Below are 10,919 nucleotides of genomic sequence, written 5' to 3' on the forward strand. Positions count from 1 at the left end.
AATGTTTTTTATGTCAAATAAATTCATTGAAATTTTATTTTGAAATTCAGAAGAAAAATTAAAATTACACATGAGGTTTTATAGTTTGAACGTGATAATTTATCTACAAATTTGTTTTTAGTTGTATATTTGTAATGTCAAGGTATATAAAAAACACACACAAAAAAACCAAGATTAACTTTTCATGTTATATATCTAGCGTTCGTATCACCCTATGCAAACTTGTTTCATTTTCGGGTTAATCATGAACGTGTCTTACACGATTTTCAATTTTGTATCTGAGTTAAGATGCGAACATGACCCATATTTTAACCCTTATTATTCTTACAATATTGAAACTATAAATATTTTTAATTAATTAAAGAAGTTGTTTATTATTACCTTGCAGTGCTAAATAACTAATTGTTTTGTTGTTTCATATCAATGAAATAATATTATAAAATTTTTGTGAACACTAGTTCAAAACGTAAACGCATAGAATGCAACAGATTGGAAGGATATCTTTGGTAGCTTTTTGTGATCATGACATGCTAATCATTATTAATCATGAAAGTGTACAAGAAGACTATTAATAACAAAATTTGTTTGTTTGGACGAAAACCAGATACGAAAAAGAACTAGTGGATTTGCGATGGATGGATGGATGGATTCCTATCATCCTATGCTAGTCTTTGTGATCATGACATGTTGGTCAATATTGTTCATCAAATTGTACAACTTTTAAATGATAAGTTTTTTGTTTTGTTTTTGTTTAATTCAAAGTTTAGTTTGGAGCATGCAACCGGTTTAGGGTTGTCGTTAAAAAAAAATGATTTTGTGTTCGTTTTTAAGAGTGAGGTAGTGTTCTTGAACAATTTTACCTAGATGGTCACTTTTTTTAATGTTTATTACTAAATAGGAAATTAGTGTTTTTTTTGTCTATGACAACGAAATGAACACATGTTTAAATGATCCTAACCTCGGATGCTCTTAGGCTAGATGTAACGGACTTAGGGAAGTGTGAAGGAAATTGGGCTGACGTAGCGTGGGATGCCAGATGGATCAAAGGTAACAAAAGCATGGTCGTCCCAAAATGAAGAAGCAACTAACAAGGATGAGAAGTGTGGGATACGACTGGATGGAACGTGACATGGAAACTTCATAGAGCGTTGAAGAGGTAGGTCCCAGCAGAGCCCAGTTGGACCCGCAAGACTCACCTTGAACAGGGACGTCTGCGCAATGACCAACTGCTCCAGCAGGACCCACCATGCTCAAAGAACCTTACGCGCAGTACGCCAGCTGTACCCGCAGGGAAAGCCTCCCAATGGTGAAGTACCCCGCCTGTTCCCGCAGCTGCGGATACAAGCCATCAGGGAAGGCTACCCGCACTAACAGCAAGGCTACACGCACAAGGCATTAGCCACTTCAGTAGTCACATGAAGGAATGAGCAAGGCGGGAATACTCCCGCCTAAATGAGCCAGTCCGTATGCTTCTGGAAGGTCTTTCGTACTATACCTACCAAGGTATGGGCGAAACAGACAATTTGACCAGAGCAGCCCATGAACCAATCACAGGGTGACAGCTCACCGACAACAATACGAGGATGAGCACCCTCTAGTACTGTTTGTCACTATTAGCCGCTGCCTACTCACCAACCCTTACGATGGGACGTGCGCAGCCTGCAGTTGGTGGAACAGTGCGTAGCCGGCAGTAAAGGAACAGTATACAGCCGACCTTTACTGTTGGCCGTAGCCTATCCACCAACCAGCATGGCCTGTGCGTAGTCCACTGTTGGTGGAACAGGATTACTATTCAGCCGGCTGTACCTTTTAGGAAACCTACATTCGGCTATAAATACTCCAACACCTTGGAATGGTAAGGACATGATCTGATATCTCAATCTTATCTAGCAATCTCTTAATACACACTTATATTCAGAGCAATCTAGTCTGATTCTCACGCCGGAGGGTGGTCACAAGGAGGAACCCCCCCCCCCCCTTCTCAGTGACGAGCTTACGGTGTCTGTTTTGCAGGTCTCCAGAAGGACAACCTTCTCTGTCGGACCTCATCCTCGTGGGAAACATTACTTAACCCCCAGATTATCTATAATTTGCCCGTGGGTTCACTTAGTGTTTCTTCAAGCGTCGTGATGCTTTCTCTAGTAAGTAGTAACAATAAAAAACAAAAAATAGAAATTATTAAATAGAAAAGAAGTGTAACATTTGTTCATAGTTTTAGAAAAGAGAAATTTAACTTATATTATTGTTCCGTATATATTGTCATATGTTTTATGTAAATTGTAAGAACAATCTAACCTTCGTTATACACCTCTCGTGACCCACCATGCTACCTACCTCGCTTTATCCTAATATCGTAAAATTTTATATTTTTTGGAATACCTTATTGTACCAATTCATTTATTAATAGTATTTTCAAAATTTATTATATATTTATTTTTGTACCTTTTAGGGATAGTCTTATCAATGTTTTTTTTTTAAATTTTTCTCTATATATCTTATTTAAGTCTCTGCATCATATATACTTATTCTTATGCTATTTTGCTATTTGAACAAATGTTATTTTTTTCCTTCTCTTTCATGTTTATAGGCTTATAAATGAACGCAACTCGATAAATAAATAAATAAACTGAATAAACATGACCAATTGTTGTTCATGTCTATGCTCGTTCTTAAGACACTAAACATATCTTTATTCGTTTATGTACTTTCATTAATATTATAAATGAACATAAAAAAACACTCATTACAAGTTAAAAGTAAATAATTTCATAATTTAAGCGTAAATACTTTCACTAATCTAAACATGAACACTCATTAGTCGTTAACCAATGTGGATGGTTTCCAATTATCCATCTTTCCTAGCCTAGACTTTTCTTTTTTACTTTATCTTCTCCACATCAACCTTTTTCTTTAATCTTTTCTTTGAACTTCCCTAACTGCATTCACGATCCATTTCTCATGCTCATCTCTTTCTATAATTTAACAATAGTTTATCATTCCATAAATTTATCTATTATTTTTTGAAAACATCGCACATCTCATTCGCCATTCACGTCGTTGGATGACACTGAGAAGATCTTAATGGTGTTTGATCAAGAATTCTCATGCGTTGTGAGGGAGTTCCCAAAATTCATTCTTTTAAATTTTCTAGACATCTAAGACCTAGTATTATGAAGGGGCTAGTTAATCAAATGTGACGTCACGTCACTGACACATGGGCTACAAGGCTTTCACTAACCCCTTAAAAGTATATAATGGTTTAGCTAAAGAGACGAGGTCATAGTAACGTGATATTGACACAATTAAATGATTATTGTGAACTAGGTTAGTTACCCGTGTTACACACGATTGAAAAATAAAGAAAAACGTAATATATATCGTGTGTGTGTGTTATATTTTATTGAATTGCAAATGCCATATTTATAAGAACGGATAATTTTACGTGATTCAATTTAATTAAAACATAATTATTATTTGATTTTGGTCAATAAAGAATAAGAAAAAAAAATATAAATTGTTTGAATATTATACAAATGTATTGTGAAATATGGAAAGGTCAAGAATTTAATATAATTTTGGTGTTATATTTGAAGAAAATACATATTTATATATGTTAAGTCAAAAAATATAACACAATTACCACTTTAAAGGGATTGGTAAGCATATTTAGTTTAAAACATGAGGTCTTAGGTTTATGACCCGTATCAAACAATTATTTATTTTATCTTTCAAAATTTATTAAACCACTGTCATGGAAGAACGGGACATGAGTTATAATAAAAAAAATGGTTCAAGAGTCATGATATAATAGGAACTAGTTGACTGAAGTTGGACATGTCCTCAGTGTTTTAAAAACCGGTTCAAACCGGCCGGTTGAACCGGTTAAACCGGATTTCATACAGTAGGCCGGTATTTTGATTCCGGTATTTTTGACCGGTTTGCTAGAACATCGTACCGGCGGTTTTTGTCTAAAATACCGGTTTTTACAGGCAAACCGGTTTTAAGCCCGAAATTTTTTTGATATTTGTGGCCCTTATTTTTCCAAATTACTTTTAACCTAACAATTAACATTCAAACGTGTAAACTTTAGGACATTTTTTTAAAAATTGAGTGCTTTTGTATTATTTTTTTAATATGGTTAACTTTTGAATTATTTTTTGTTAAAGGAATCATTTAGTTTTAAGTTATTTTTGAATTCAAGTTATATTTAAAGGAAATTATAAGATAAACAATTCAACAGATTGAACCTCCCGTTTCAACCGGTTGTACTATTTTTTAACCCAATCCGATAAAAGTAAAATACATGTTTTTAAAACATTGTATGTCCTTCAAAAACTTTATTAGAAGTGATGTACGAAAGACTAGAACTTGCTAAATTTGTACTTTAGTTTCTAGCAAGGTGGTGTTGGTTGAAGCAGATTATGACAGAGTGGGCTTTTGATATTAAAGATGTGAGTTTAATAAGTTTTATAATTAAAATTTATTATAATTTGTAACTCTCACTTAAAATGTTTTGACCCGTGACTTTTGTGAATTTATGATCAAACACTGGTTTTATTTAGCTAGAATACTTTCACAAGATGTGACAATGTAATGGATTTAGTGATATGACATTAGAGGTGGTAAAATATAATGGTTCACGAACAGAAACCAAACTGGTCACTCTAAAATCAGTTTATAACCGAAACGAACTGCTAGTTTACAATTGGTTTGAGAATACTTGTTATGAGCATTATGGGTTTGAGCTCAATTCACACACATGACACCATAATGAATCAATTAGGCAGCCCAATTCAGGAGTTTGTAAGGCCCACCAACTTATGAAGGGTTACTGGTTACAAACTTACAATTAGAGGTGCACGAAAAACCCGTACCCGGAACCGGACCCGAAAAGAATATACGGAACCGGTTTTTTTATACCCGGGTATTCTATACCCGAAACCGGAACCGACCCTACCCATAGGGTATGAATAGGGTATGCTTTTTGAGCTCCATACCCGTACTCGATTTATACCCGTAAATACCCGAAACCGGTCATACCTCATACACATACCCATAACGGTTTTCTAATACCCAAAATAAAACATGTGTTTTTATAGTTTATTTTTATGTTTACTTCACAACTTTTATGTTTAAATTTTTTTAAAATGCATATTATTAAGTAAATAATTTGTACTTAAGTGGATTTATGGTTTTGTAATATAGTTTAATTATTTTTTTAAAATTACAAAGCAAATTTAAATTTTAAACAAATTTAAAAATGAATAAATAATTTACAAATTCAAAACCGGGTATTAATACCCGGGCATACCCGGTTCCAGTACCCGAACCCGATTATACCCTGCCCGGGTACATAGGGTTGAGTTTTTCACGTCAATACCCTACCCGATTTCTCTCAATACCCGATCATACCCGAAACCGGTTTCATACCTGAACCCAGGTATTAGAAAAACCCGATTTGTGCACCTCTAGTTACAATCGCATGTTGAAAGGGCAGTTAGAATAAAGTTTAGCGTATGAATGAATTTGTAGAAGAGAGGAACTCTAGTGTTTGATTGGATCTTGTTAAAACTGGACCAAACGGCCACAAACCGAACCGATTTTGGCTTTCTATTACGAAAACTGAACCACTTTTTAACCTAAAACTGAAGTGAGCTGCTATATTTTTTTAACAGCATTTGAAACTACCCCGTCTTACCAAATGAGTCATCATAAGACAGGATGTCAACCGTTCTTAATGATTTGTACGCTTCATGCATGCTTGACTCACCCGAGAATACTATCAAGGAAGAAACTCGCTACTGTGGGAGAACTCCATCAACTCAGATTTCGAACATGAGACTTTAAGATTCCAATGCTATTAGACCATAAGGCTAACTGTTTGAGCGACTCTAATTCTAATTAAAACAATTATTTTTTTAATTATTAAAATTTAACAACAAATACATGGCCATCGAGTTTTGTAATAGGAAGTCTGGAACAGAAACCCATGAGATGAGCCCAAACTACACTGGGCTGGTACAGGTTTAAGCCCTTATTGCTTATACTGAGGATAATTTGTCAAGTAAATTGATTTGGATCGGCTAAGGGACTTGAAATCCCTTTTCATAGAGCCCCAGGGATCTGGTTCCATCAGTTTTGGGGGAAATCTAAGCCAAATGCTCACTACGTTTGGGAAAACTACAAACCAAAACGGTCGAATCGGCTGGGCCCACCTAAATGGTTTGGCTTTTATGGTTTAAACCGTTTTTTATTTTCATTTAAATTGTTATTTGTACTAAGAACATTAAAACAACGATGATGATTCATGAAATAAGCGTACCGATAACCCGAATCTTATAAATCTTAAACTTCCTAAACATGTTAATTTGCTTCGGTTTTTAACGGTTTGGTTTAAACAAATTCATGAATTTGTATGTTAATAATTAATTGTTCTCTAATACCAACCCAAGATCTTCTGAATAGTATTGAGCATTCATGAATTTGTTTAAACTAAACCGTTAAAAACCGAAGCAAATTAACAAGTTTAGGAAGTTTAAGATTTATAAAATTCGGGTTATCGGTACATTTATTTCATGAATCATCATCGTTTTAATGTTCTTAGTACAAATAACAATTTAAATGAAAATAAAAAACGGTTTAAACCATAAAAGCCAAACCATTTAGCAGGCCCAGCCGGTTCAACCGTATTGGTTTGTAGTTTTCCAGGAGCGGTTCGGCTTAGATTTCCCCCAAAACCGATGCAACCAGATCCCTGGGGCTCTATGAAAAGGGATTTCAAGTCCCTTAGCCAATCCAAAGCAATTTACTTAACAAATTCCATCGGTAGTTACATAAAAGATATCATAATGTTTTTTTTAAAACGGCTAACTCACACACTCTAAACCTATTTCTACATGTATATAATAACATATTCACCATAGGCACTAGAACCCTTGGCAAACCCTTTGAGAGAAACACCAGACTACAAGCCCATTGGTACAATGTAGTCGTTAACAAACCCTTTCAACCCGAACTTGCGATTCCTTTCTCAAGATTTGGTTCTACAGATTCTTGATGAGCTAAATCATACGTCGCATGAACCCCAACAAGAACATAGTAAACCAACATCACACCGCTACATATAAAAAATCTCTTAAACGCAATAGCACCCAACGACCCGATCAAAAACACATTCATCAAAATCGACAACGCAGGCAACAACGGAACCAATGGGACCCCCCAAACCTTAGGAACCCTTTGCTTTTGAACCAACATCATTCCAGCCGTACCCACGAACCAAAACCCGCCGCATACTGCATACCCGATCCACCCTTTCACATTTACCCCCCAAAGCGCGGTTATCCCAATAGACGAGCCGATCACAACAACTAGACAAACCATAAACTTAACCATGTCGTGTTTAGATGTTTTGTCCTTCACATAATACCGCCTAACAAGCAACGCAACCGCCATTAACATGAATATAAACAACGTACTAAACGATAACACGCTTGACAAAACATCAAGGCTCGAGAAAAAAGCGACAACACAACTTATTGTGGTAACCAACAGAGTAGCGTAAATCGGGGTCCCCGTTTTCGGGTGGACCAATGCGAACCATGGCGGGATCATATGGGCCCGGGCTATTTGAGTGGTGTAACGGGCCTGACCCATTGACCCGATTAGCATACTCGTTAGCATACCCTTTAAAGCACATAAACTCACAACATATTTAGCCCATTTCATACCGATTTTCTCAAATGCAACCGAATACGCAGCGTCTGGATCTATATCCGTGTACTTAACCATTGATGTAAGAGCTAATGCCATTAAACAATAAACCACACTAACTGTAGACATCGAACCAACGAGACCTAACGGGATATCCTTTGCGGGTTTTCGTGTTTCTTCCGCCATGTTGGCAACCATGTCGAAACCCGTGTACGACCAGTAAACGACGGCTGCAGCTTTAAACACACCTTCGGCTCCATACGGGAAAAAGGGTTGTAAGTTTGAGGTTTTCGCGTGTGAAAACCCGACAATGATTATAAAAACTATGATCAAGGAACTTATTATTGATAATATCATGTTGGAGAATGATGTTAATTTGGTTCCTCTCATTGCTACCATGTTGGCCATGAATAATACTGCAACTGCAAGCGGGTCTAGTAGATTGAAACCTTCTGCAAACGAGTCAATTTTGATGCGAAGGATATCGGGATTGGAGCTAATCATACTAGCAAAGTATGATGAGAATGATCGAGCTAAACCGGCTGCACCTGCAACAGCTTCTAGTAGAATGTTACCTGAAAAAAAAAAGATCAAATTAAAGGCTTGTTTGGCATTGTGGATAACCGAAAATCAAGGATCATCAGAGATATATATAAAAATGCAAATTGTTAAATTTTGGATAAATTAAAGCGTGTTTGGCAATGTAATAACTGGTATCAAAGATAAGCATACTAATCCACATTGTTCAATTTTGAAACAAAGTATGATAATCAAAATGAATGCAGATTGTTTAATTTTTTTTAACAAATTAAAGGAGTATTTTGCATTGTGCAACTATCAGCAAAGATAAATTAGGATTGACGCAAATTGTTCAGTTTTTTTTAGCAAAATTGAAGATAAGACCGACTGTTGTGGTATCATCAAGGGCGCCACCCACCTGCCACGCAAGCACGATGGGCGCCAACCCTCTTTCCCCGCCAACGCAATGACGCCCACCATTCCATCATTTCCAAAAAAATCCGAACGTTAGATTGGTTGACTCAACTCAATCCATAACACACCCATATCCATGACACTTGCCTTTTGGGCTTGCAAATTAATGCCCCACTGCTTACGTGACAATAACGTGACATCACTTTTGATTAACTAACCGTCAACTAGGGCTGCAAACGAACCGAACGAACACGAACAAGGCCTTGTTCGTGTTCGTTCGTTAAGGAAATAATGTGTTCACGAACGGTTCATGAACACTTACCGAACAAGATTTTATGTTCGTGTTCGTTCATTAAGGAAATGAATGTGTTCATGAATGGTTCAAGAACACATGCGAACACAAATAAAATCAACAAAGCCTAGAGATTGAGACCGACATATTCATCAATGTGAATAATAAAAGCCTGCCAAAGAATCGAACAAACACAAACAAAGGCATATTCGTGTTCGCTCATTTAACTTTAAACAAATACGAACACTTAATCGAACAAATATTCAAGTTCTTTTTCGTTTATTTAAAAAAAGAACATTTGTGTTCGTTTAAATTATAATCTAAGGGAACATAACTGGCCAAAGATAAACGAACATAAACGAACATAGATGAACAAATGTAAGTGAACACAACAAACATAAATGAAAACAAATTAAAACATATAAAACATTTAATTAGATGACTCATCAGATAATAATTAATTATATTCTATTAACACATTACGAGCATAAATAAACGAACGTTGATGAACATAAATGAACGAACGGAACATGTGTTCATGTTCGTTCGTTTAGTTAAACGAACACAAATTATTTGTTCGTGTTCGTTCGTTTAGTAAATAAACGAACATAAACGAACTTCCCGCCGAATGGTTCACGAACAGTTCACCGAACGTTCGGTTCGTTTATAGGCCTACCGTCAACCACAACACATGGTCTAATCATAATTAATGTAAATTAATCAACTTTGGAATAAAATTATAAATAATCAAAGTTAATGCAAATTAATCAATTTTTGAACAAAATCAAAGATAATCAAAATAATGCAAATTGGTCAATTTAGTAACAAATTAAAGGGGTGTTTGGCAACTGGCGTTGTATGAATTAAAGATAAACAGAATCAATGCCAAGTCTTGAACTTTGGAACAGTATTAATTAAACGAGTATTTGACAACATGCAAATTGTATAAATGTATAATAATAATAATAATAATAATAATAATAATAATAATAATGATAATAATGATAATGAGTTACCAGCAGCAATAAAGGCAACAAAATCCCCCAATTCAATCCTTAAAAACGAGAACGAGCCACCCGCAATGGGAATCTCAACAGCAAACTCCGTATAACAGAACACCGAGAACAGAGCCGATAACCCGGACAAGGCATACGACAACACAATAGACGGTCCAGCGTCGTTTCGAGCTTCAAGTCCAGTAATAGTAAAGATCCCCGAGCCAACAACCGAACCAAACCCGAGCCAGATCAAGTCAACCCAAGTCAAACACTTTTGCATCTCATTCTCACTCTGTTTCTTCAACTCAATTAGTTCGTTAACGTCACTGGACCGGCCGAGGCACCGGTCGTGGAGACGGTGGAGCGTTTGGGTGAATGCTGACGTGTAGGTGGTTAGGTTTTGGAAGGTGGGTTCGGGGTAGAAGTCTTGTTTGCTGAATCGCCAGTAGGATCTTGGTGGTTGATGGTCCATGGGGTTAAGGTTAAGGTTAAGGTTAAGGTTAAGGGGTGTGTGCAGATCGGAGTTGTGGCTCATCGGGTTTTATTGGTGGGTGAATTTGGGTTGGATGGTGGTGATTGGTGGAGGATGGGTTAGGGCTAGGTGGAAATCATGCATTATTGTTGGATCGGGATATTATTCATATTTATTTGAATTTTGAAGTTAAGTGTTTTTAATTTAATAATATTTGGTTTTTAATAAATGTTGTGATCGTGAATGATATTTTATTGTTTTTAATTAAATGTAGTGATTTATTGCACTGGTTGCAAAATTGGTCACGTGTTTATGCATGCAAGTCATGTGGACGAATAACAGGTTCTGTTCATTTAGGCTATGCGTAGCGGAGGGCTATAAATGGTGACGAATTGCAACACGTGACGTCTAGTCAGCAATGGGTGAAAATTTATTTTTAGGGTGTAATGGTGTAGAGCTACAAACTGGGCCGCCAATATCTTTCTTTATTATTTTCTTTTTATAATTAAAC

At 36.1% G+C, this 10,919-nt stretch overlaps 1 protein-coding gene across 1 annotated transcript; it reads right to left on the reverse strand.

Moving 5' to 3' along the window:
• Window positions 1-6,715: 6,715 nt before the first annotated feature.
• Window positions 6,716-10,411, reverse strand: LOC143549411 (cationic amino acid transporter 8, vacuolar-like). The gene is made up of 2 exons (XM_077040308.1): window positions 9,955-10,411; window positions 6,716-8,288 (listed from the first exon to the last, which is right to left on the reverse strand). The coding sequence occupies exons 1-2, from the start codon at window positions 10,406-10,408 to the stop codon at window positions 7,006-7,008; spliced, it is 1,737 nt and encodes a 578-aa protein (XP_076896423.1). The 5' UTR covers window positions 10,409-10,411; the 3' UTR covers window positions 6,716-7,005.
• Window positions 10,412-10,919: the final 508 nt, after the last annotated feature.

Source organism: Bidens hawaiensis, unplaced genomic scaffold (genome assembly GCF_021521415.1).
Source record: "Bidens hawaiensis isolate Kalapana, Puna unplaced genomic scaffold, B.hawaiensis_p1.1 tig00015556_1, whole genome shotgun sequence".
In the NCBI taxonomy this organism is placed as follows: Eukaryota; Viridiplantae; Streptophyta; class Magnoliopsida; order Asterales; family Asteraceae; genus Bidens; species Bidens hawaiensis.